Source organism: Augochlora pura, chromosome 1, assembly GCF_028453695.1.
Source record: "Augochlora pura isolate Apur16 chromosome 1, APUR_v2.2.1, whole genome shotgun sequence".
Classification (NCBI taxonomy): domain Eukaryota; kingdom Metazoa; phylum Arthropoda; class Insecta; order Hymenoptera; family Halictidae; genus Augochlora; species Augochlora pura.
Genome location: NC_135772.1, coordinates 19,347,784 through 19,375,625, shown reverse-complemented (window position 1 = coordinate 19,375,625; position 27,842 = coordinate 19,347,784). Strand labels below are relative to the sequence as shown.

Here is a 27,842-nt window from a genome sequence, read left to right as displayed (position 1 = left end):
GAATAAACGAGACAGTGTTCGCACGTTGACTGACCGATCGGAACTGCAGAGAATCTGCAACATTAATGTTATTTAAAAAAAAAAAAAAACGAGAAACTGCGGTCAATGCAGCCCTCTTGCATACTGCGAATTTTTGTTAAATTAAATATCGAATATTTTACAATAAATTAAGTTCGATCAAAGAGTGGGCTCGTCGTGACAGTCAACGTGTTGAGTAACCATTAGACTGCATATTTCAATAACTTTGACAAAAGTCAATCTACCCTACACCCTCGATACTCAGCTGGTCGGACGATTACAAAAATACAACGAAAAATGAGAACCGCGACGAAGACGAACGCGACTTACTTTTCGTTCGTGCATTCGTCGCGTTGACTTCGTAGCGAACGGAATTACACTCGTTGTCAATGTATGAAAAAGTAATTATTTAACGTGCATATAAATATAGGTATTACATACAAAAGTTAATCACTGATATTGACAAAATTGTAAACGCTATAAACACGACGTTGGATTACTTCTCTCTCTCTCTCTCTCTCTCTCTCTCTCTCTCTCTCTCTCTCTCTTCGGGCAACTTTCTCGCGTTCGTCCACACGTTCCCTGTGAAAGCAAATCGTCGGCTCGCGTCGATCGACCGCGTGATCCATCGATCGATCGATCCGTCGAGCGGTGGAATAAAGGAAAACGAATGCAAGACAGTGGTGAATGCGTTTTGATCCGTATCGAAAATAAAGTTCGCATATCTTGGAAACGAACGCGCGCCCGAAAAGCTACGCCGAGAAAAGTAACAGGAAACGAACAGACAAGTCCAAGCACACGACAACCCTGTTTCAGCCTTTTTTAAGTACCGTAGAAAATCGGTTTCGTTCGGGCAAACTCTAATCGCGAGTGCTGAGAACGGGACCTCGAAATTAAACATCGAATCATCCAGCCACGATCACACCAAACATGCGCATACAAAATTGAAGAGGAAATAAATTCAGCCATCAGAAAATTAAAAGTACACTGTTTCGAGTTTATATCGTGAGTTAATTAATTGTTTAAAGAAACGTGGAATATCCAAAAACAGATTATGATTATTTTGAAAAAAAATAGACATAGAAAATTATAATTATTCAGTCCGTTCGGTTTCGACTGAAATCGACGGAAAATATTGAAAAACATTACGAAGAGATAGAAAATTCATTCGAATGAAATTATAATGTTAAAATGTATCGACGAGTGGTTCGGAGAAAATATTGTGCTCCCTTTTGTCCGTTGATAATACAGTTAACAAATAACTTTTCTAAAAGACCCGCCAGAAAAATGATATGCAATTTTGACTCTCGTCGTCGTTGTTCCCTCGAGCACGTCGTTCGTTGACACTGCAAACAACGATTTTTATTGGTGGTACAAAGGTGAAGGGTCACTGGAGACCCATCGATGGGAATGAATAACAATCGTTCGCAATATTGTTTGAAACTTCGAACTGAACGAACCGCGGCTGTCGATAAAATAATATCGATTGTTTAACAGTTTGCTCAGAACCATGACACGATTCAAAAGAAATATAATTTTTATAACCTTTTGTTGCACCGTTTGCTTTCATGATGTTCAGTCGCCGAGTAAGAACATTTTATAAAATTTCCTCTGTATTTCTGTAAAAATGAAAATATTACAATTCTTGGCACTTCTTATGGTTACGGTTAAACATAATATCAAGAGAAAGAAAAAAAAAAGTGAGGGACGATGCCAAACGAAAGATCATTCGCTCCATTCGCGATCAGTCGATCGTAAACGCCGTAAATGGCGGCGACGAGAGCTCCGACGAACCCTACGCAAGAAATTAAAAATATATGTTCCGTGACGCATGATCAGAATCGAAAGCGAATTACATCGTCGAACGCTCTACGATTATTGCAGTCGAGAAAAGCGATCGCCGGATAGACTTGTCACACCCTTTGTACTTGTAATCGTGAAAGAAACTCGGTTGACGAGGTATAGTACGCGCGATTTTCCACAGTGCGATTAAAAAACAACGGTGATTCTTGTTTTTAATTTCCCGCGCGTGCGCAAACGTCGATCAAAAATTACAGCTCTCGACGCAGATCACAGCCGGATGATTTGTAACAGATTTTGATCCTGTCGCATGAATTTTTTCGGCACGCGGTCTCGCCGCTACGTCGTCCCCATTTTTTTGGAGACGCGCGACGCTCCGCGAAGGCAATTCGATGTGCTACGTTCTATCTGAAATTTACTTTCATTTCGCTGGCGACTGTTCCGTCGACCAAAAGAATTACAAGCGCAAGGGGTTCGATGTCCGCGCGATCGATCGCGAAATGTCTTCCGAGCGGGACCGAAACGATCATAATCATCGTCTCAACGCACCGGAAAGCTTCCTATCAATTCTACGATTGCGATACGAACGCTCGGCGTCCGCGCGACATATGCAAATCGCCGAGTAGCTATCGGAAAGAACGATTATCCCTCGTGTGATTCGCTAAAAAACGCGCGTGTGTGTGTGTGTGCATCGCGTATCAGAGCTTGCGACCTCTCGCTTTCCTTCCATTTATATTCCATTAATTTTTCTTCTCTCTCGCTTTTCTCGTTTCACTATGACATCGTCGTTTAATCAGCGTTTTCTCGAATCCCTATAAAAATGAATCCTTAACGGTGACACGTTAGAAAGTAAAAGGTAGAAAAATATATGCATACACCCGCTTTCACCGTTTCTCTGATCTTGTGCCGCGTGGCGGGGGATCCTCGGAAAATAAAGCGTTTCCTGTCGCTCGTACACACATACAGAAAGCTCATCGAAACCGTGGTAAAAGGGAGGATGCCAATTTAAAGTCTCTACAAACACGCCTTCGCTATTTAATCTACCCGCTCCTCCTTCTTTTCGTGTCTTCTTCTTTTCTTTTTTTTTGCTTTTCCTTTCTTTGTAGCTGGTCGAAACCTATCGCACGCTTTCTCATCGCTTTCGTGATGCGCCGGTCGTCGCAGCACGATTCATATCCGGTTGTTCGATCACGGTGGACCATGGTTCACGTAGTTTGTACTTTGCGTCGCAGGATTACTGTATCGGCTTGTTCGACGCTGTTGTTGCAGCGTCGACAGTTTAGGGTGCAATTGGAAACTTGATTATTGGTGCAGAAAGACTTCTGGTTGAAGGATTTACCTTGTTGCGGTGTTTGTTGGTCTGTTCAATTTATTATTGCAACTTTTTATTAGTCTAATCTCGATAGACAAAGTTGTGTGGCATTTGATAATTTTACTGAGACAGAATATGATTTTTATTAAAATAATTTATGTTTTAGGAAGATAAAATAGAATTTTAGTATAATAAGTACTGTTTAATGAGATAAAATAGGATTTTAATAAAATAACTACTCTTTAATGTGATAAAGTAGGGTTTTAATAAAATAACTACTTTTGAATGAGATAAAATAGGATTTTAATAAAATAACTACTCTTTAATAAGATGAGATAGAATTATAATAAAAGTACCTGCTCCTTTATTAAGATAAAATAGTATTTTAATAAAAATACCAACCCTTAATAAGATAAAATAGGATTTCAGTAAAACCACCTACCCTTTCAACACGATGAAATACGATTTTAATAAAAACCATCTGTCAGGCTGCACGACAAAAAAGACCATATATTTCCCTTTCAAGATAATTCTTACCTAAACTGCGGACTTTATTTACGCGAAGATAGCACGAATGCATTGCATAAAGAGAAAGTAAAAAATTACTGTGCACGCTCGTGATAACGTAATCATGTTTGCGGCCAGAAAGGAATTCTTCAGAGAGAAAATATGAATAAAAAGATTCATACTAACATACGAAAAACCGAACAATATCCACGATAAAAAAATATTGTTCTAATCAAGACATATTATACTGATAATAAAAGCAACGAATGGAACAATAGATTTTTCAATAAAATACGCATCTGGTTGATTACAAAAAGATTGTATAAACAGCAGTGATAAAAGTATCTAAATGCAGCGTTCAAATGGAAATATAGAGACGCGAAATCTGTCTACGAAACTTTGTTAAAAAAGAAATTATAAAGCGATCGAAGATTACCCTGGTTCACCGAATCGAACAACGCAGCGCCGATTCGCGGTGCAACGGCCGCACAGACTCTTCCCAATAGACAGCACCACATTTTCTTCGCGATTCTCAGGTAATATAATATCTACGCGACTACAATACGTACGAATAAAAAAGTTCCATCGCCCATCGGTCCTTCCAAGCGCTGACACTATACCCTTTTCTCGGCTCTCGCGCGTCGAACACTCTACGATCCTCCTGATCCGCGCTTTCCCGAGGGCCTGTACCCCCGACGAATTGCGACAAATATTTTCCTTATTATGTCGCAGCACATAATATTTTCTCAATTTTGATTGGCCTCAAAAGGATCGAGGAGTCGGCGCACGCAAGATCCATAGATCCGTCAGTCATAGTTTTCCCTCCTAACGTCGCGCTGTTCATCCGAAACAGTCGCTCCTCGACGGTTAAAGATCCTCTTAAAATAATCTTAAAATAATTCAATATCGGGTATTGAAAGCAGACGAATATTTTTCCAACAACTATGATGAATAGAAATTTTTACAGACCCATTATTACAGCCATCCGATTTTCTTTCAGAGCAGAATATAATCTTCACCTTGCACGAGAGTAATTACTGCCCCGGCCACCCCGTCGAACCGTGGCGGGAACAGAGGCGGCGCCATGGGCGTGGCCCGGAGCGCGACACTAAGGAGGGAAACGTCGCGCTTCGCTTCCACCCTCCGCGTTTCTCTTCGCGAAGCCGCTCTCGTCGCAAACGGGGTTTTTTTTTCTCGTCCTCGGACAGACCGTGAACAACAACGCTCCGTCGGCCTTTTTTTCCCGTTATCACTTTTCTAGAAAACGCCGTTGAGTTCCCTTTCGCAGCGTCCACACAGGAGATTGGTCGTCGAACGATACGAGAGGCAGTCGTTCGGTGAATCTTGTCCTACACGTTAGGGAACGTGTTCGGTACGAAAACGGAACGCGCGTCTCGATAAATCTAACCGATGCTCGATAAATCTAACCGATGCTCGAATAAAGAGAAACGTCGCGCTCGTATCGCGAGAGTACTCAAAGCGAACTATAATGAACGAAAACGAGGGGATCGTCGGCGTTGCATCGTCGCGGAAACGGGGGGAACAATTTAAAGCATCGAACCGTCGGCGTTCTATTATTAACAATTATTGTAATATATTTTAATAGAATTACTGTGTCGCGTTCAATCGTTTTTAGAATTCTACGCAATTGCAGACTGGATGGTTTCCCGCGGATCCCATCGATTTAACGCCGACCATCCTCTGTTTCCCATAAGCTGGGAAACCGTTCTCAGCTGGCGTTCGTTCATTAGAGTTTCTTGTCCGCGGACTCGGCATACTTATGTGTAGATTATACGCATGTAAAAGTCAAAATACAAGTGAGACAGTCAGTGGAAAATATAGAAACGTGAACCCCTACACACCGTGCGCGGTGGAAAGAATCGCGCGAGCCTGTGCCGCGAGCCGAGAACACCGACGAAATCGTCGGCTCGTCGGCGAGACTCGAGGTCGTTTCGTCGGGTCGCCGTGGCTGACAATTTTGTCGATGCGAGGCCGAATGATTTTGCCGGCCAAGAATCGTTCGACCGTCGAGAAAGGAAAGTGGAATCAGAGCGGCGGCGAGACGACCGCGACTCGCACGGTGTCGCTGAACCGAGTATCGAACGACAATCATGATCGATACAAAGGCTACGAAAGTACATCGCGAACGAAGAAAATGCATCGTCGATCGAAAGATTAAAGAACGTATTTTCAAGCTTCGTAATAAAGCGCGCGCCCGCGCTTAAATAGTATAAAATGCAATTGTTTTTCTGCTTTTCTTCCCGTCCCGTGTGTTTTCTCGTGTGTTTCAATCTGTTTGCTTGCTTTTACTTGTATGTTTGTTTTTCTTTATTTGTTTGTTTATTTTTATTTTTTTCTTCATTTTATCTGTTTGTCTGTTTTTATTCGTTTTCGTTTGTTTGTTGATTTGTGTGCGTTCACGTGTACGTACGCGGCGCTACGCCCGTGTAACGGTCGCCACCATATCGTTTCACCGCTTTCTCATCCTCTATATCCTTTTTTTTTGTGCCCCTCCCGTTTTCGTCACCATGGAAGTATAGTCACTTAACCCTTTTTTTTTGTTTTCTTTACATTCGTCGCTCGTCAACGATGGTATTACCAAAATACTACGTAATTATACGAAGATACGATTAAAAACGATCGGTTATTCATGCGTAATTATTCCTTACGATATAAAAAACGTTCTTTTGAAAAAAAAGGAAAGAAAAATATTCAGCAATCTTATCACACCCCCTCCCGCCCTCCTTTCGTGTGTGTGTGTAGGTAGAGATGCTCTAGCGCAGCGTTATTCACCGTTCGGGACAGAGGAGAGTTCAATGCCACTGACATTTGTACGATCCCGAGGCGTCGCGGCCGCGACGTCGCGCCGAGGCATTCGTCGATGAAACGTGGGGGGACCAGTGTCAGGACATTTTTTTCCCTTTCGCGGCGTACTGAGATCTGGACATTCAGTCCTAACACGATAATCGTCCCACTATGATATCCTCAAACGTATAATATATTCAAAGCATCCCTTCTTATCGCTAATCTGCCGGCTGCGGTAATTTAATTTGCACGAAAAATCACAGAAGCTCCTTTCAGTATAAAATCATTCGTCCCACACGGTCAGACATTATTTCTACTCCAGCGTGAACAAAACGTTGCCGTCTCGGTTTTTCGCTAAATTAAACAAAAACGAAACAATTGCTGCGACCGCATTCTCGTCTACAACGAATTTGGCTGGCCAATTGGCACGAAACAACGCAAAGAATCGTCATCGGAACGGCTTCGATTCTAACAAGAAAATGAAATCGTTGAAAATTCGAGATTACGCCGTAGATGCATAAAAATATCATCTCGCCGCCGATCTATCATCTAATGTATAAATTTACCAGGCGATTTCGTATAAATCATCACAGAGCCGCTTCGCCTTCAACGAAACCTTAATTTCCCATCCGTGGAAGCGAAACTATGGAGAAATCCTGATCGACGTAATTATAAAAAGATAGATTTATAATTATGTTGATATTGAATTATGTAGAGATCTATAGTGCGTTCAGGGGTGGGAGGGTCCAGCGTCCAGTCTCGTCCATTTTTTCGAGCGAATGCCTCGGCGTGGCCGCTCGTTCGTCGATTTTCTTAAATCGAGATTGGCGAACGCGTTGTCACGGTTGTTCTGCCGTTGATCCGGGCAAAACGTTCTCAGGTAATGGCACACAGTGATCCCACCGCGAGTCCCTTCGCTGGTTGAGCATGTGTTAGCTTGACGGAATCGCGCGTGCAGCGTGCGTCGCAGAGGCGGCTGGCCCGTGTCCTCGGTTTACCTGAGACAGCGCAGCCATTTCGGTAGCAGGGCCGCGCACCTCAAATACTCTCAAATGGAGCCGCTGCTGTCGCCCGGAAAGACCATCATGTTTTCAGCACCATACGATGGGGTCGGCGAGCTCCTGGCGTCCAGGGAGGCCCTGCTCGCCGAGCTAAAGCTACTGGAACTTAAATCCTCGTAACTGGCAACCGACTGGCTGCCACCTGTAACAAAGAAGAAGAGTTCCGTACTTTACCAATCGCACACGACATCGTCGACAGTTTTATGGTTGGTTGTGTTTTCTTTTTTTTATTTCTTTTTGGTACAAATATTCGTACGAGGCGCTCGATACGGATGTTAAGCGAGTCCTCTTATTGTAGTTCCACGGCTATTTTCTCTGAAATGACTGAGAACAGATCGTTATTGGGCCGATTTCTTCTACTTCAGAGTCGGTTTATTCCGATCGTACACGAGGGTAACAATCGTACACGAATTTTGTTTCGTCGTGATTGAAACGACACTCCCGTTACAAGTAGCTATTGCGAGCAATAAAAATGTAATTGGCTGAGCCAATAATATTAGTTACCAATATCAAACATTAATATCAATTACCAATGTCAACCAATGATTTTAATAAAAAAGAATTTTTATGGAAACCAGAGACAGAAATTTTATTGCGGAGAATCGTTTGAGAATTGACGTATGTTAATTACTAAACTGTGGATCTTCGTGCGGAATAAAAATTGTGTGCGATCATAGGTGCTTTCTTATGGTGCAGGGACTATACATTATTTTTAACTGATTGGAATTGTTAAAAATGAAAGAATTTTCTGTCTGGCTTCCGTTCGTTGCATTCGCCGAAATTTCTATTTTACATAAAACTCTATATTATATAAATATTAAATATTAAATTATTAATTGCTTAATATAAATATCAAATTATCAACTGCTCATACAAATATGAAATTATTCACTGCTGTATTGCTTTTCACAGCACGTTGAACGCCAATTCCCCACTAGATTGTTAGAAACGGCTACATGCATGTGTGTAACGTGCACTTACATTACAAAGCGTGTACGACTCGCACAACTCGATTCACATGAGAGATAACGTCGTGTTTTCTGCAAGTTTATTGATCTTCCTTCTTTTTCACATACTATTTTATGGTTTGACAAACGTTTTTTTTTTTTTTTCTTTTCGTTTCGTTTACAGCACGTTTTCCATTATACTTCGACTACAACGATTGAAGTACCGCACTAGCTAAAATCATTTAATAACTTCGGTAAAGCCGATGATCTCGATCTCGCCTATAATAATCTCTTGGATGGAGGGACTTAAATCGATACGTGATTTTTTTGTACAATTCAAATAAACCGTGTGACCTCGGCGTCGTCGACTTCCAACGGATTACAGAGAGAGAGAAAAACACATGTGACAATCGTCGGAACAATTATATTACAACTAAGAAATCCATTCTCCCGGCGAAAAGACTCTTTTTTCTTTTTTTTTTACACAATTTACAGCGGGAGAAACACACGAGAACATGACTCTCTTTTATCGTCGAAACAAGCTTCGCGCAGATCGTCCAGCTGTCGTCGAACCAACGCTTGGATACAATTTTTAAAAAAAAAAGTAGCAAAACCAAATCGTCGAGACGAAAAAGTGAACGCAATTTTTAAGCCTCGAAGAACGTGATATACGCCCCGATCCTCGCGTAGAAATATTCATTGAATGATTTATTCTCCAGCTGAAACCACGTCTGACATACAACATTCGATACAGAATAGTTATCAGCGAAATCTACAACGCATGGTTTAACGAACAATTTATATAACTCGGACCGGCAAGCTGATTCGTCGTTCGTCCCGCGGTTGTCGTACAATTTGGGCGATCGTGGTTGAAACAAGATTTCGAAGAACCGTGATCGTTCCTGTATCAAAAAGAAAAGTCGAGCGTTTCGTGGAAAAATGTTTAGAGAAAAACGTTGATCGTGGCTCCATCCTCTGCGCTTGCTACGTCGAGAAAATCATGGATCGCAATAATCTCGGCTTCGTTTCAGACGAGCGCAACGCGTTTCTCTTCGTTCTCTTTATTCATCTTTAACGCACCGAAATCTGGTACCGCCGTGGAAAAAGAAAACATTGTCCAGCCGACGTACGTGTTTTCTCTTCGTTTAATGTCTCTTTCGCATACAACTTGTATATTTAAAATATTCACAATTTGTTTCATCTTTTTCTTTTTCTCTCTTGTTCTGTTAGCTTTGCCGCCCCTCTTGCATTGTTCTCTCGTTCGTTATTCCGCTAACGTCGTTCGCCTCGTTGAATTGTTCTAACTAAATCGGGTTCGATCCGAGCGGGACACGTCTATGCTAAATGTAAAAGGGGGACAGTTTACAACGATCGTTTGCGTGCGAACCGATACGATAAGAGGCCGTGTCGGTTCATCGTTACAGGCGGCGTGTCGGCGAATTGCAAACAACGGCGACAAATCGTTCGTATTTTTTGTTTTTTTTATTGCGTGGTCGTTCGCTGAGCTCTGCGCGTCGTTTTCGGCACTTTCATTGCTGGCAGTTGTCTAAACACTGTTCGAATGGTTAGCTAATTGTTCTTATAAAAAGTTAGTTGTAATTTGTAGTCGTAATGAGAATTTACTATATCGAGTGATACATTATGTTTGACTAGGTTTTGAAATTCATTATTTTGAAATTCATCGTTATTGCGAGAGAAATTCGGTTAAAATGGATCTTTATAAAAACAAGAATAAATAATTGAGAACTTGAAAGAACGATGGCGGTAATTTTACTATACATTGTTACTTAACAGTACTTTAATCACTGAAGCTTTACACCTCGATTCGTGCAGTTTAGATATAATATCTCGTATTTTTAAACAAATGCTAGTTAAGAACACATTGATGTACAAATAAATAATCCTGCGATGAATAAGAATCGAAGGTTTTTTTGTACTAGAAAATTAAAACGGTGATTCTATAGAAATACTGTATTTCTGTTTAAAATCTATTTTTGATTTTAATCGATTTATCAATTTTTGATACATACTAATTAAATTATTTGACACAAACACGATAATATTGCGTTATATTATTTGTCGTACTTTTTATGCATCTTTATTCGTAGAATTGACTATCTTTATTCTATGTTTTACTAGAATGAATTTTTTCGTCGATGAAATAAAACTGTGCTACAGTTTTTCATAATCTCTTGCAAGGTTATCTTTTAAAAGAAAGTTATTCTTTTAGATACAACACAGCCATTGGAAAACCTGTCGACAGGCTTCTATAATAATCGTTTTAAACCTTTGTAACGTTAAACAATTCTATTATAAACTTTCCGTTGCTGCAACTAATCTTCAGATTTCGTAAAATTCTGATTACTGGCGAAAGCTTAAAAATTATTTTACAAAATCACAGATCAACCATTCCGAACTTCATAAATATTCCTATGCTTTCTAACAATTAAAATTGTTAAAATTGTTGTTGTAAAATTATTGTTTAATAATAATTATTCAAAAGAAAACTGTCACACGTCATTGAATCATTCAAAAAAACTGCACCATCTACGAAAAAAATTGCAAACTACATTTCACATTGAGTTATCCTAAACAAAAATTTGCCGTCGCAAAACTGTTATTACAGCATTAATAAATACTTTCTGTTATCGGAGATAAATTGAGAGAGAAAAAACCTCCACAGAGCTTAGTGAACGACCGGATGAAGCGGACAAAAGAGACAGCACATTGTTTCGCGGTGTACAATGGATTATACACAGAATGATGCACCCTGCCACGTACAATCGAGTCGTCGCACAAGCAAAAGTTCTTCTAGAACGTGCACACGAAGCTTGGCCATGAATTAATTAATGAGATCTCGGTTCACGTTCGAGCGCAAGCTTCGAAGCCGGTCTTACTACGCTATGCACAAAAATTCGGAACACGGTACGTTTCCTCTTATTATTCGACCATAAATTAAATCGTTCGGAATAAATAATATTCTCTTTAATCATTCGCAGACAGTTGATAGAAAAAATAGTATAAGAGGTAAAAGAAGAGCCTTCCTATAATTTTCTGCTTACGTTACACGCATTCGGGCGGACGAGTGTAATTGCGACCAAACGCGTACAATGGCTCGTTAACAATATATATATTATTCGCAGCGAGTTTGTCTGAAATTTCAAAGATTTTCACACGACGAGCTTTCTCTGGTTAATACTAGTTTACGTTCATTCTGTCCCGTAGAAATGGATGCCGAACCGGTGACTCGGATATGAAACGTTAAATAATCTCTTCTCGTTATTTAATACATCGTACAATATTCTGTTTCTCGCGTGTATAGTCCTCGCGCGACAAGGGGGCACCCTCGCGTTTCGCGTGTTCCCCCTCTTACCGGCGCCGCCATATTAGCGCAGCCGGTAAGAGGGGGAACGCGAGCACGGAGACGTCTTCTTGTCTTGCAAAGACTATACCTATCGTTTCGTCGCTCGCTTCTTATTTATATACAGAATTATATTACACTCTAGTATGCACCTCGTGGCACACGTTATACCATGAACGATTAATACAGCTAACGGAGGCGGGAACAGAATAATCGCTGTCAGTGACCGCGTGTTAATTGCCAAACGACACGGATGAACCGAAAAGGTAAGCACAGAATAAATTAGATATCGAAACTAAGGTCGGAGTGAGAGCTTGAGGAGTGTCGTAGCTTCTCACGCCTACGCTCGTAATTAGAGAGCACTTAGACAACGAATACTATAGCGACGTCTAGCTGGACACGGACATTCGCCTACTCGTTCAGATGATTCCTAAGCTAACGAGACGACGTTCGAATACTGATGAGACAAACAAAGACGAGAATGTGCTCTGCGCTTATGCTCTAGTAATATAGCTATAATTCATCTAAATCGTTAACAGAGTTGTGCTAATTCTAGTAATTCCTCTCTCTCTCTTTCAATGTGAAAATCTTCAAAATTTAGACGAAACTCGTTCCCCCAATTATTGCACAGTGCTCGATACGCGAGATGAAACAGGGTAAACATAATCAATAGACTGCGGATCTCTGTGCGACGTAAAAGTTGATTGCACGAAAAAAATTTCGTTGCAAATTGAATCTCTTTTCTTCGGAATTTCAAACGAGTCAGAAAAATAATGCAACAGCTGATTCCAATTTATAAAAATTTTTCCGGGAGATGCATAAAATCCGCAGTCTAAAAATCCTACTTCGACACGCGATTATTATAGCGATCGAAGCTGAAAGACAACGCAGTCGACGCCGAGCGTGCTCGCTTACGGTAGAAAATTTTGTTCGTCGGTCCAGGAAAATTGTCTCCCCGAACGAACCAGCAGCAGACAAACGATATCGTCTTTTAGAAATACTAACCGCGCGATCATTGCTGGAAACAAACCATCTAATCTCGTCGCAGAATTCCCTTGGTTGTTTTCGTTTTTTAAAAGAAATCCGTCGCGTTCGAGTAATATTACACGTGTCCATGATAACGATCGCGAATCATTGCGCAAATTGTTCGGTGCCGCTTCACTGTATATTCCAGCTGCGACGCGCAATAAAATTAACCATTCCATCGAAATCGGTATTATTCGGATAGTTGCACACTTAATGAAATGATTATTTTACAATTAAACTGAGCGTCGACGAACGACGCGACTTACGGGGGGGAGGGGGATAATACTTGAACCTATCAATTAGAATCTTTGAATCCGCTAGGTTTTAATTAAAGTGTTAAAACGCATCGCTCCATAAAGACATGTATCTATATACGAAACTCTCCTTAAATTCGTAATCGTACTGTGAATTATACGTGAGTGCGCGCGATTTAAAACGTTAAAAGAATTATCGTAGAATCGTAGAAGGTACTGTTCGCAGCTTGCTTAGACCTTAAAAAGAAATAATGAATCGTCTCTATTTGTAATAATGTAATGCCTCCTGTTACACGCGATCGATGTAGAAAATTTGTCACACGCCTTCGTCTACTTGTCAGAGCACGTATCTCTGCACCCGGATTTAAAAGACCAAGGTTCCCATGAACGAACGAAAAATCTGTTCACCGATCGTTGAATAGTAAAAATCGTGGCGGATCAGCGACTTCGAAGGAATCGTCGTCGCGATAGAACGTCGATAATCACAGCCCACGCGAGGACGAGATCTCGTCGACGGAAGCTTTGTACTAAAAGAATCTCGCCGTAATTTCGTCGAGATAAGAGAACGAAAGAACGAACAGGCGTGTCTCGTCGTCGATCGTTTTCTACTGGCGCAACAACGTGTCTTAAAAGGAATCCGGTGTTCGATATTTTTCCCTAAAATCGTGTTCTAGACGGGGCAGTAACGTCTCCGTAGCGTCGCGTCAACGATCAATGAGAACGGAGACCGAAACGCGCCACGTTGCTTCGTAACTGCTCGCCGAGTCTCGCGAGACGGTACGGAGGAAATACTGATCGCGTTGCGGTCGAGTTCTCCGACGAAGTCCGGCCGTTGTCGAGTGGAAATAAATAAATACAAAGAGGCGAGACGCTACAGAGGAGAAATTGAACTATGTCGAGCAAAAAACAAGATCCAGCCGTGTCGCCATCCTTTGCGGATGCGTCGAACGATTGTAGAGCGTCTATTATGTCTAGGTTACCTGCTTAATTAAAACTGACCACTTTTCGTCGTCTAAAGCTGAACGGTTAACTCGCTGGTGCTACGTGTTCCGCGTGAAATCTTTTTACATCCTAATCGCCGGACTGCGGAGTTTACGCGGCAGATAATTGGAGAACGACCGTAATCAATTTCTATGATTCGAAATTAACAAGTACAATTTCGACGACGACGTCGCAATTTGTCGAAACTTCGCGACATGTAATTACCTCGATTACAAAAGCCGAAACAACGGAAGATAATTTTGGCTAAAGTGAAAAACATTGATAAATCGGTACGCGACATCGAAGCTACATTAAAGAACGCGCAGAATGTTATTATCAATTAATTGAAACGATTGACAGGGGACGTACATTTTCGCGTGACCTGTCGCGGCGGCGCAGAAAATATGTCCGCGCAAGTTATCCGCAGTCCGCTAACGGTCGTACATATCTTTGGCTTACTTTATTTTTTTTTTTGTATCGTTTCTCCGTTTTCTCTCGTTTCAAAAACACCGCGGGATTTCTAAGAGATACACGGTTCGATCCACGAAGGGTATCCGTAAAAAAAGGTGAACCTTCCGAGCCTGTTAACGTTCGCGAGACCCGGGTCCCGAAAGTTCCTTAATTAGCGTGCCCGAAAAATGTTCTGTCGCATGTTAAAAACCGCCGACGACCGCGTACGCTTATGGTTACCGTTGGACAACGTTACACTTTTCATCTATGTTTCGATTCCCCGTATTTAGACGATTGTTCGGTTAACAGGTTCGAGATCAGTGTCATCCCGTCCGAGAGATCATCTTTGTCCCAGACACCCTAAACGCAGAAGTTTGGAGGCTAGCACGATCGAAATAGAGGATAATACTTTAGCGTAACGTCCGCCGAACGACGTCGCAAGAAGTCCTCGGCGAACTCGGCTCTCGAAAGTGGCTGTGTTGGATCGATCGCTATGGACCTGGAGGATCGATCCTCGCCGAGTCCGTCGACCCAATTGTAATGAAGACCCGCATCATTAATCGAGAACTGTCTTTGCACGAAGCGTGCCTACCGGTGCTACCGAAGCTACAGTTTGAATCAGGGATTGCGCGCAACCCGAGAGAGACCTTTGAGAGTCGACAATGAGAGCAGACCGTCTTGTCAAAGCAGAATGATCGATCCTCGAGAGCGAGGTCGGCCTGCTTTCCTCGTTCCTCTATGAACGGAGTCCTACGATCGTCTACAAAATTCCTTGTCGAGTTCTCGGAACCTTTGAACACACTGAGTGAAGAAACCTCCTACGTTCGAACGTTTATCCTTAGAAGAGACTAACACACGCATACGCGATCCCTAAAAAACGAACACTACAGTCCACGTGGTCGCGAAACTAGCACGTCCAATAAATAAAAGGAGCTTCGAACGGACAGGTACCTGGCCGGGGGTACGATCATTTAAAAAATTAGCTAATACATCGAGAACGGGATCCCAGGTGTGTGTGTGTGTGTGCACCGTTTGTCGAAGAGTGTACACAGGTCAGAGAGTCGCTTGTGTAATAATCTCATGCTGTTTCAGCCTGGACTTTTGAGTCCGAGAAAAGAGAGAGCGAAGTGTGTCAATAGAGAAGAGAGGATAGTACAGACGACGTTGCCTGTTTCCTAGGACTCGCCGACCAATTTCGTCGCTCTTCGAGCGGCCATTTTCATTTCGACGAACGGCAGAGAGGGATCCCGGTGTCTGCGGGATTTCTTGCGCGCGTACAATGCAAGAAATTTGCTCTATGCATATATCGATATTATACAACCACACACGTCCGATTACCATTTTAACGCGTTACGAATTCATGCGGGTCGAAGGTTGGGACGAATGTAAATTACCGGTGAACTTGCACCCGATTCGCAAGATTCGTGTCGATCACAAATCAAACGGGAATCCTTTGGATTCGACGGAACCACCCTCCGTAAAGACACTTAAAGTAGTCGCTGCTCTCGCGAGAATCGTGGAAGTGCGTGCAACCGCGACACGATACCGGCGTGATCCGCTTTTTCTTTTTCTTTTCTTTTTCTGTACACCTCGGATCAGCCCGATCGTGTCGATGTGTAAAATTAATTTAGTAATTGTACTACCGATGGGCGCCGATGAAAAAGTCCTAAGACACCTATCGAGAGAATGAGTTGCGAAAGGAGACGCGAAACTTCCGTTGCGGCGTGCTTGCCTACACGTATCCGCGTAAAGAGAAGTAACAACGCTACGAATTTTTCCGCTAAGATTGGACGAAGGACTCCCGTCGCGTAACATGTTGATTCTGATCAAAATTTTCACAAGGCAATTTTCATAGTTATTTTCCCAAATTGCAACGGTTCTGTCTGCGAGGAGCTACATCCGAGATAAAGGATCGTTTAATATTCTCTTCGAAGAGCGAGAGAGTGATCTGTTTTCTTAAACAATGTGCTAGAAAATACATTGATCCGACAAAGACAAGTTGTAAATTGTTAAAATCTCTTCGTATACATATTACACAATTAATAAAATCGTATCTAGTCATTCTTTAAAAAAAAAAATGTTTGTTACAGTAATGATACTGTAATATGGAACATTAAACGTAGAATATTATACGTTACACATAAATAACGAAATCGCAACTAGCCATTTAAAAAGAAATGATTTGCTACAAGTACAGATACTATAATACAGAACATAGAATATTATTGAAATATACGTCACATATTCCAGTGACAATGAAATAGAAAAACATTATTCCACCGTGAATATTCTCTGAGCAAACGAGAATATTAACAGAGTTTCATTTCCACCTCCAAAAAGAAAAAAAGAATGAACGATTGCAGACAGGGAAATAACCGAATGTTTAACGAGAAACTGTTTTTAAAATTGATGAAAGTCACCATGTCGTAACTAGACAACGTCCCTTGGCGTATATAGGTCCACCGATATCGCCCTCGAAACCTTTAGCAATTGTAGATCTTGATCCAGAGACGACGGTTCGCGAGGTGACTGCTCGAATTCTCGATAAAACGATAAAAGATTTTCGCTAGACGGCTTTCATGGAAAGCATTTCGGTCTCGGCGCGGCATTAGAAAGATGATGAACGATCTCCGGGTGACAGGTTAATACGGTGGGAGGTATAATATGTTTTGTGCAAAACTGTAAACCGTGACCTAATCGCGACCGTGCGATCCCCGCGCGACATTTCAACATCTGCATCGTCCGAATTACGTGTCTAAAATCATAGTACCAGCTAGAAGCTAGAAAACCAGCGAGTGTCTCATTGTAACTCATGTATGCACCACACGGACGAGCGCCTATAAAATGGACCGAATTAGCCCGAACGACCATTCTGAACGGTCGACGAGCCAAAAAAAGAAATCGCTATGAAAGCGGTTTTGAACCACAGACGGAGTTGCTTTTTTTGCTGTATAGAGGTTTCGTTTGATCGGTTCGAACATGGCGCATGCACATCCGGTAGAACAGCCTTGCCCTCGTTACCTTGAGGATATCTTTTTGCCAGTATCTCGACGAGTTTCATTCCTGAATCTACTATTCATTCAAACAAGTATACCACTTTAGAAAACATTCTCAAAAAATACCAGGTCTCTTCATCGTAATCCGGACACTCTGATGGACCGAAGATTCAAGCAATCACTCTCTCTCACTCTCTCTCTGTTTCACTCTCTTTCTCTCTCTCTCTGTTTCTCTCTCTCATGTCTCTCTCACCGGGTATCTCTCTTTCTGCTATTATGCTACAATCACCAAGGTAACGTGATAGTTTTCACGGGAACCAGGAAAAGTTCCCGGATGGAACTCTCGTTAGTCAGCTCCGGTGACCTGCATCAATAAAATATAAAGGGCAAGGCTGGCCCTAGGTACATCCATGCAATCCTCTACTCATCTGCGTTTTTTTTTCTTCGACCTGTTGCCTTTCTTGGAGATAGCTACCGAGGGGTTCGAGCCGCTGTCTACGCTTCGTTCGACCACCTCGCGGCTCGAGAAATCCCCATCAGTGAACACGACGTTCGCGTTCAACTCGTCCGTGGAGTTCCAGCGCTTCGGCGCGACCTCTTGCTCGGAGTCGCTCCTCTTCTCGGGATCCCTCTCCGGCTCCGAGGAGTTCTCCTTCGAAAACGCTGGCTCAGCTTCTAGAACACCGTCGTCTTTGTCCTTGTCGACGGCTTCCGGCTTCGGGGATCTCTCCTTCTTCTTCTCCGGCTCGGAGGGGCTGGAGAGGTCCACGAGGGGACAGTACAGAGGCTCTTCGACCGTGTCGGTTTTAGTCGCAGCTTCAACTGGCTCGGACTCGCGGCCGGACTCGTTGTCCAACAGTTCGGGGAGGAGCATCGCTCTGTGGACCTTCTCCTCGATGGCAGAAGGCAGCAGAGGCTCCGGCGAGGACTTCTTCTTCACGATCGAACTCCAAGAGCCTCCCGTGTTAGCCACGGACTCCTTCCATGTCTTGTAGTCAACGAGTCTACGACGGAGTAACCACTCTTTCAGCTGGAAGGAGTCGTTCTCCATCGAGAAGCTGTTCTTCTTCTTGGCGATCGCGCTCCCGGAGACTTGCCCTGAAGGGTCGTCGGTGATCTCTTCTACAAGCTCTTGCAGCTCCTCCCGAGCGGAGGACTCGCTCTTCCGTGACTTCTTGTTGTCGTCGGTGTCCTCTATGCTAGGAGCTGCGTCGAGGTTCTTATCCTCGAGCTTCTTCTTCTTGACAACGTTGCTCGATGCAGATTCTTGGCTAAAATCCTTGGAGTATGTGTCAGTCACAGCTTCTCGAAGCTCGTCGATCATCTTGTCTGACAAAGAGTGGAGTCCCTTCTTGTGCGCAGGGTCTTTCTCAGGTAAGCTGCATTTGGCGGATTCTGTGGCTTCGGTTTCTTCGACGTCGAGCAGCTTGTCGTCCTCTGGCTCCGCGGAGAGGCTTTTCTTCTTGACGATAGAGCTCCAAGAGAACTCTGGGATCTCCGGCGAACTGAAGTCCTTGCCGAAAACGAACCCGTCGTCGACAGCCTTCGGTGGATCAGGAGTCTCCGAACTCTGAGCGCTCTCCACGCTGGACTTCTTGTTCTTCCGTGGCTTCTTGGTCCTGGTACCGGTGACCTCGGGTCCCGAAAGGATCTTGCACTCGGGAGTGGTCGTGGGATCCGTCAGGACCTCCATCTCGGCCTTCTGCATCGCGTCTATGTCGATGATCTCGATTTCACCGGGTGATCTTTTGGGAGCGACGTTGGAAGGCGACGTTTTGCTTTGGCGTGTCTTAATCTTCTTCAAAGGGCTGGGGTTCTCGGCCCCAGAGTCCTTCGCAGGTTCTTCCTCCTCCTTTTTCTCCTTGCCTCGCCAACTCTCAGCGGGCTTTATGATCACAGTGACGTCCGCAGCCATCGTGTCGCTTTCAATTACCACGATGTCCTTCGTTTTCTTCGAACTCTTCGACTTTGTGGCCTGATCCTGCGTCTCCTTTTTCTCATCCCTGCCGATTTCGGATATAGAGCACACGTCCGAGTGTTGGACATGCTCGAGATCGTCGTCGGAGAAGGTACGCTTGCTAGCATTCGAGTCGTGATCGCTCTCCTTCTCAGCATCCAGCTTCAAATCGTCGCTGCTCTTCCTATCAGGAGTCTCGACCAGTTCCGAGGTATGTATGTACTCTAAATCGTCGTCGGATATAGTGTTCTTACTGTTTTTTCTTTGCAGAACTGGCGAAGGGTTTTCGCAGCACGAACCATACCCACAATTGCCATCCTCGCAGCACTCTGCTTGCTGCAGCTGAGTAATCTCGGAGCTCTGAATGTGTTCAATGTCCTCGTCAGACGGAATCAGATTACTATCTTTCCCACAGCAAGCTGACTCCACTATGTGATACTCGCTGGAGCTAAAATCATCGGTCGAGTCTGATGGAGGATACTTGTAGGCATCCGAGTCAGCTGCTACGTCCACCTTAGGTTCCTCCTTTTTTTTCTCCACTGAACTCTCAAGCTCCACGATCGGTTCCATCCTCTTCTCGGGCTTCTTGAGCTCAGCCTTCGCCTCTTTCTTATCCTGCAGAGAAGAAGAACAACTAGCCTTTGCTTTGGACTTGGAGTCCTTCTCCGTCGACTCCTTCTCTGGGCTCTTGCTCTCAGTACACTTTCCTTTAACCTCCCCAGCGGTTGCAGGCTTCTCCTCCTTCCTCTTGTAACAGTTCTTACTATCCTCGCAGGAAGTGTCCTCTATAACAATACTGTCCTCATGCTCCTTAAGAACGTACTTCTTCACCGAGGTCTTAGGCTCCGCCTTCTTCCCAGAAGAGCCTCCATTCTTCTTCTTCGCTTCGGTTGACCTCCTGCAGTGCGAGACGCCTCTGCGAGCCAGCTTGTTCTCCATCAGCACGACGCTCTCGTCGTCGTAATTGACCACGTACTGGGCCTCGGACATGCTCTTCTCGTGCGCTTTCTCCTCCTTTTTGTCGAATCTCTTGCACCAGGCAGTCTCCTTCGCCCGGGTCATAGGGCTGCTCGGTATCTCGCCTGGTTCCACGCACAAGCTCAAGCTGGTGGGCACGTCCCTGAACACCTCCTCCTTCTCAAAATCTATGGAGGTGCCGCCAGCGGGGTTGGCGATCGCCGCCATCTCCACGCATAGCGCTTTCCTCTCCTTAACCTCGTGGATGTTCTCGTCGGGGACGCTGTCGATCGCCGGCTCGCTCGCCGATCGCTTCTCCGCGCAGATCTCCGTGAGATCGCGCAGGGTTTGACTTTCCTGGTCCAGGTCAAGGTCACCGAGCGACGCAGGACCCTCCTCCGCGCACACGCTTCTCGGCGGCTCCGGCACGTGGCTCTCCTCCGCGGAGTCGAACTCCTGACTGGAGTTTACGTCCTCCTCGTCGGCCGACACGGTAATCACGGTGCCCAGAGGGTTGACGACTTTAGTTACCGGTTGACCCACCCTCTCAAATACCGATCGCCTCCCTAGTAACAGAAAAAGCCATTGGCAGGTATCAATAGCGAGAACTTCTCCAGTTTCTTAAGAACTTTCTCGTTTTGTCTCATTCATTTCTTTGGTCTTTGTGAGGTTGCGTGTGTGTAGGACTAGATGTTTCTCTTGGTAACTAATGGAGTGTCGTATGAGAGAGAGAGAGAGAGAGAGAGAGAGAGAGAGAGAGAGAGAGAGAGAGAGAAAGAGAGAGAGAGAGGTAGTCGTGAGAATGAACGGAGAGAGTCGTGTAAAGGCAGAGTGGTAATGAGAGTTTTTCTAGGATCATGTTGTCTTCACACTGCACACCACAAAGACACAAGCCTCGTCGATTTTATATACTTTTTGCATTCTCGGGGCTGAATGGTACAAGAGAGCAGCACTAGGGTGCTTGCGTAGTTATTCGACGTTGGAAATGTTGTGTCAATTAACAAAACAAAAATATAAAAGAATATAGAAAGATACTCTTACGGAGTTAGTAGACTGTCCTCAGCCTTTAACAAAGTGTTCACCTCGACTCGGGGAATAAATGTTAAAAAAGACATATACATTGCTGCTAGTAATTAGAGAAATATATATATATATATATATTTATATAAATATATAAAGAGAGAGAAATATATAATGAATATAGAACCTCATTACAAGGGAGGAAAACGGAGATACCTGCCTCTGGCCAGTTCTGTATCCACCGCATACTTACAATCTAACAATCATCCGTCACCAAATGCAGAAAGCGCAGCCACTGCATCTATTGATAGACGCTCGTGCTCGCAGGCATTGTTCCAACGAGATGCCAACAGATTAGTAACAATTGCACGCCGATTTTCTTTCAGCAACAACGCGAGAAAGAACTTTTCAACGGTGTGGTATTAAAGAGTGTGAACGATCGGCATAGATAGAACTGTTCCTCTCTGCGGCGAACAATTTCATCTATGGTATTTAAATGAATTTATACTGCATTCAGCAGGAAGATTCTTCGATTGTAAGAACGTGTTACAATCCACGTGAACTCGGAGATGCTCAGAAACGTATCGATTATTTCGAATTATATCTAATAAACGTTTTATTGTTCGTTGCTACGTATTCAGCGTATAAAATATGAAAGTATGTGAGCGTCGACAAACAGGACACGTCGGGATGTTGAGAATTCTCTTTTTTTCAAAGCAAAGCTCCACACGCCTCATCCAGCAAACAACTTACCTGGCGCGCGATGAGGAGCAATCGATGTTTCCAGCATCGCCTCGGCCAGATCCTCCCGCAGCTGATTCTCCCCGCCGCAGACACCCGCGTTCTCGCCATCTAAATCCCCATATGCTTCCATGAATCTTGGGGACTGTTCATAGCTGCCTGGAAAATACATGAACAGGTCAAACAATCGATCGATATGCTCCACACTATTTGTGTAGACAGACATCTCATATCAAATAATTACAGCAAATATTCTTTTCATGCAAAGACAATAGAAAATTTTTTAACTCCATTTATTAAAAGTAGTACAATTGGATCGTGATACATCAATAGGAAGTGCAATCTTGATGATAATTTTGCAATGATAACGAAAATGAAGGTTAAAATCGTGATAAGATAACCTAATTATCTATACGAACAATGTGATTAATGGAGTTAAGCAAATAATTGCATCACATGGATCAGTCACATGGATCACTCATTGTGATGAACTGTCCACTATTTAATGTGACAATTTCTTTAAACAGAAATCCATTTTTCGATTTTAGGACTTACTTCCTGATCCATCGATCACCACGGGTACCAACGATCTGGATGCAGCATGCGGCATATTCATTGGGTTTGATCTTGCTGGTCGAGATGCACCAGTTACCCCAATTTCAATGGCCTCGGCTTCGACCAGATTTACGGGTGCTCTGCAATTATTTGGAAGCCACTAAATTACGATACACATACCACTACGAATAAACATAATTTAAGTATTCTGAGGAACTAACCCACTGGTCGCGTTGTAGATTTTAAAGACAAACTGTGGACCCATCCAAAGCCGTCTATGGGGACCAGCATGCGTTACGATTTCCACTTGACTCAACCAACGATCCTCCGCCAAGTCCATCTCTTGGATGCCTTTTGGTAAAGTCACGACGCTCAGGAGAGAGCTGGACGACGGTAATGGTGGCACAATTTCTAAAGAATTCGGGGATCTTATCAGAGGCCACTGGCCCTTAGCCTCGACCTCCAACTCGATCATTGTGTCATCGCACACTTTCTCTTTTGGTACACCTACGAAGTATCAATGATATTTTTTAAATTCCGAAACTGTTTAAAAAAAATTAAATGATTTCTTAAAATGTGATAAGTGTGTTCACCTGCTGCTGGTTTTGGTTCCAAGTCGTACTGTATCATGTTTCCATGGCACGCCATGATGAACAGAGAATCCACCGCCCTCTTCATCACTTTGGCGGTGGACTCTCTTTGCGCATACATCCATGCTCTCGGAGGAGCGAAGCAAGCGCAGATTTTTAGTGGTAGAGTCGCACTGTCGTCCGAATGCAATCGTTGTCTTTGCTGCGGTCTGCTAAAGAATATCATAAACGAAAGTTTACTAGACGGCAAACAGAAGTAAAATTATTCTGCCGGTCGTTCCAGCATTTTAATTTTATGTACAATATAATTGTGATTCTATTGCGAATACAATACCTTTGTTGAACTTGACTGTTCGTGTAGTTCAACGTAGACTGCTGTCGTATCTGAGCCAACGGATGTAATACGGTCGGGTGAGGATATGGAGGGAGTCTTGGATTAGAGTAGGGGTACACCGACAAAGGCAACTCTGAATGGGAGACAGGAGAATGAGATCTGGTACCATCGTCCATTAAACCGGCGCTTCTATGAAATCTCGAAAGTCTATTTACAACATGAGGTGTGGAATGGGTGCGCACCCCCACCGGACCGCCGTAGGGAGCAACCGGAAACACGTGGGTGGTGCCCCGTACTGTTGAAATTGCCGCCCAACGGGTGTCGCTGGAGAACACCATATCCTGTGACCAAAAAATATTTCAAATAAAAGCTGCAGATTATGCATATTACCGCAGCGCCTCGAACAGAGTTCAAAGTAGTAAAATTTATTGTACCTGCACTTTGGCCGTTGTGTCTCCGCGATGCAAAATATATAAATGATGTACTGCAGCTAACGTGGAGCCGCCCGGATGCGGCTGAATTCTAAATACATGAAAATCATGCCCTCTTTTATCAGCGGTCAGCAGCAACGCGCCGCTCAAATCAAAGGTCATGGCAACGATGGCGTCGCTGTGGGCAGTAAAATGAGCAATTACAGTTTCTACGTTTGGGTCATCTAGTTCTTTCTCCTCCTTTGCAACTTGGAGATCTAAGATCGTGATCACGCCCGGTTGTGTCATATCATTGCCACTGTTATTGACGACTATAGGTGACGCTGAATTGCCAGTCAAACTGGATGCGACCGTTTCTCCTAAACCACGCAGTCCTTTGCCCAAAGACTTCGCAGCATAAAGAACAGTCGCGGTGTAACTTTGAACTCCTTCTCCTTCGCAGCCACCGCTGCTTCGTTTCGCTGGTAGTAATTTCTTTTCGCTAGAAAAAATGATGAAACAATTAGAAAATTTATTCGGTGCTTCCAAGTGACTTTTACGTGTGTGTTCTCTCACCTGTATGCAAGCCATCTTGTTCCTAACGCAACTGGATTTGGATTTGGACCAGGACTGGCATAGCAAGTGGTGACTGTTAAAACGTCTTCCAAAGTCCGAGCATTGAACACTGCAATTTTTTCTAGAAACGTGACTACTATGGATCGCTTGTTCGCCAAAATGTCGCAAACCGGTGTTTTAAATTTGATGTTTTTAGCTTGATCTCCCGTCTTCAGCGATACGAAGCTAATGTTGCAAAACTGTGGTCCAGGTCCAGCTGAATCACACACTGCCACTAGCGGCCGTTTCGACTCGAACAGATCGATACAATCATCGTCAGTCTTTGGATTTGGTAAAATTCTTAGAGTGCGGACCACCCCTTGCCGCCATGATAACACCTCTGTCGCTTCTCCTGTTGCTGCTATCAGCCACACCTGCATTTGCATCAAGTAAAATTTAATACGCAATTTGGTGTCAACATTCAAAAAAATTAGATTAGATAATTCTAAAATATTTGCGCGATTTAACAACGAATGTAGACGAGTATAAAATTATGTGTATCAACGAAGATACATTTGCAATTTCTGGTGCTATAGTACCAAAGTACTAAAATTAGCAATTATGTATATGTATGAACCACCTTTAGCATTTCGCTTTAGTGCATCAAAAACTTTGAACTATAATGTTCTATCAATTTTTATACAGTTACAATACTTATGAATTTCTAAAAAGAATAAGATATTCTGTACACTAACAATTATTATTTTATTCTGATTTTTATGAAACAATATACACGAAGAGAAATTTTTTGAAAGTGGATTAAGTATAACAAAGTTCAGACCTGGACTCCAGTAGCATAACCAAGCACCAGTAATAAAGGTGGTGTATTAGAGCCTTCATTGTAGTCTGGATATAAAACTGGATCATTAATGTCTGCATACTCGAAGCGTGCCCATGTTATAGATTCCTTGTTATCAGAATTGAGTGTGCTGGTATAAGCCTGCTCATAAATAAGATAATATATATTTTAAATGAAAAGTTTTAAGAAAAACAATAAACTGAAAGGCTAACCTGTGGAACTATATCATTGATAATATCAGCAACACTATCTATTATTGATCGATCAACTATTGGCTGAGGTGACACAACTTGAGCTCCTTTATGCACACCGCGCCTTGGTGAGTCTGCAGACATGTTTTCTTCCCAAACTGAATATTTTTACCTAGAAAGAAACAGTCAGATACAGCATATCAATTTAAAACAATGATACAGTATATGAAAAAAAATATGATGTGCTTAATTTATAATTCGAATACGTTGTTATAATTTTAAAAAGTGAAGAAAGTGTTAGAATATTTTAAAATTGATTGGAAAAGCATTAACACCGTTGTAAATGAATATATTTTTACATAGGAGCGATTAGATATTAATTTAAAGTAGCTTTTAAACGACCATCCTAACTGCCCATGGTTTGTGCGAACGATACGCCACGAAAGAAAATAAATGAATAAATCGCTTACGATTTAAAAAAACGAAGTTGACTATCAATTCTACCAAACGTAGCGCAACTACGTAAATTCAAAGTAATCTCTCGAAAAAACGCGAAAAAATATGTCAGCGAAACACGGAGTGGCACTTACTACGCGCGAAAATTTCCATTCATTATAAAGAAATCAAATGCATGCAACGCACGCATTTCTATTAATAATAATTATTGTATTGTAGATAACGATAAGAAAACAAATCGGCTGAAGAACCGTGATCGGTATTTAATTGTGATGCAGCAACAAACGGGATCGGTACGCCGAAGAAAAATACCCGAAAAGCGATCGGTTGCGTCGAATATCGCAGAAACGAAGTTGTCGGGGAAGTAGTGGGAGAATCTATTTTGCCTGTTAAAGAATATTACACAATCCAGTACAGCTGTTCGTGTTGTACGCTCGGGGACAATTAATAAAATGCGAACCGGAAATGTCAAAACGGCGATCAAACGGGAATTGTCCGATGATTTTCCTATTTTTTTCCAGCAACAGGATCGAAAAAAAACACGTAGGATTCCAGGAGGAGAAAGATAGAGACGTTCTGGCGTGAAACGAGCGACCCTGACATTTCGTCGAACAAAGGGGGTAGAAGGCAGATGGGTCACAACAAAGCATTCGCTTCACGCAACGTCTATATTACTTCGCCGAGAAAACAGATGTCCGCGGTGTCGATCGTTTCGTAATGAGGAAAGCGCAAGAACGTTCGATTTACCTCGCCATAAAACTGTATCCTCATACTGGGAAGCTCGCCATCTCGGAAACGACCTTCTACTGCGTCATTCTGCAAGTGACTGACACAACACGACCAGAAAACGATAGTGATGTCACCCCGCCCGCGAAACGTCAATCTTTTTGTTCGAAATACGAAGCGCGTCGGTGCCGTTTCGTGCTGCGACGGAGATCGTCCGATCCGTTCGCCGTTACGATCCGCCGAAGAGGATGCTCGGTTACCGTTGCCCGTTAATGCGTATCGCGTACCATAACTGCAGCAACGGTCCGTTTCGTTGGAAATACGAAAACAATAATCAGCTGATTCAGATAAGGAAATGGTGGGAAAGGAGGGGAGAAGAAGAGAAAAGCGAACCACGAACCCTCGCCGTTCATGATAGTTGAAGCGCGGATAGATGTCGCACTCGATAGGAAAATCATGGCCGCTCAAATTCACGATTAATTTACACTTCCAGTTACCAATCTCATTTCCCTTTATTGACAAAAATTTAGTATATTGTTATGTCGTTCCGTCAACGGTTCGTAATTATTTCTTTCTTACGATTTTAAAGATTCGTACGTTTGATCGGGTTACATAATTTCGGAACCCTTTCACACCTTTGGTTTAGACATGGAGACAATGATCTTTGTCCTATGTACTAGAAACTTACAGATGTATTTGCTAAAATATAGGATTCATACTTATTATTTCCGTTTGTAAAAATAACTTTGTTTCTTTTGTCGTGGATATTATTTCATAATCTTAAAATTATTTGACAAAGCTTGCAGCACTTGTCGCTAGAGGGCTGTGTTTGCCAGTCGATTCTCGAAAGCGGTAACTACAAATTTGGAAGATTGAGCTTTGCCAATATAAAGATATCTGTGCACAAATTACTAAAATTTAGTCATGATCTTTCACCTGTTTTAAAAACAGTGACATTAATATTTTTTAAATA

General features: G+C 42.9%; 2 protein-coding genes across 4 annotated transcripts in view; one reads left to right on the top strand and one right to left on the bottom strand.

Annotated features, from left to right (window-relative positions):
- Window positions 1-363: 363 nt before the first annotated feature.
- LOC144477984 (uncharacterized) lies at window positions 364-27,255 on the bottom strand. 3 transcript variants are annotated; one of them, XM_078195795.1, is made up of 12 exons: window positions 26,891-27,252; window positions 25,709-25,859; window positions 25,479-25,637; window positions 24,659-25,071; window positions 24,107-24,584; window positions 23,673-24,013; window positions 23,342-23,550; window positions 22,970-23,255; window positions 22,749-22,888; window positions 22,206-22,352; window positions 17,994-20,998; window positions 364-7,645 (listed from the first exon to the last, which is right to left on the bottom strand). In XM_078195795.1, the coding sequence occupies exons 2-12, from the start codon at window positions 25,829-25,831 to the stop codon at window positions 7,610-7,612; spliced, it is 5,337 nt and encodes a 1,778-aa protein (XP_078051921.1). In that variant the 5' UTR covers window positions 25,832-25,859; window positions 26,891-27,252; the 3' UTR covers window positions 364-7,609. The 3 variants fall into 3 exon arrangements, with proteins under 3 accessions (XP_078051921.1, XP_078051890.1, XP_078051855.1); XM_078195764.1 differs by lacking the exon at window positions 364-7,645 and having other exon boundaries at window positions 9,014-20,998; window positions 23,342-23,547; window positions 26,891-27,255; XM_078195729.1 differs by lacking the exon at window positions 364-7,645 and having other exon boundaries at window positions 9,014-20,998.
- A 275-nt stretch (window positions 27,256-27,530) lies between these two features.
- Window positions 27,531-27,842, top strand: part of LOC144468882 (uncharacterized) — a 5,001-nt gene continuing 4,689 nt past the window's right edge. Inside the window, exon 1 of the mRNA XM_078178693.1 lies at window positions 27,531-27,721. The gene's annotated coding sequence lies outside the window, so the exon portion shown is untranslated. The remainder of the gene's footprint in view (window positions 27,722-27,842) is intronic.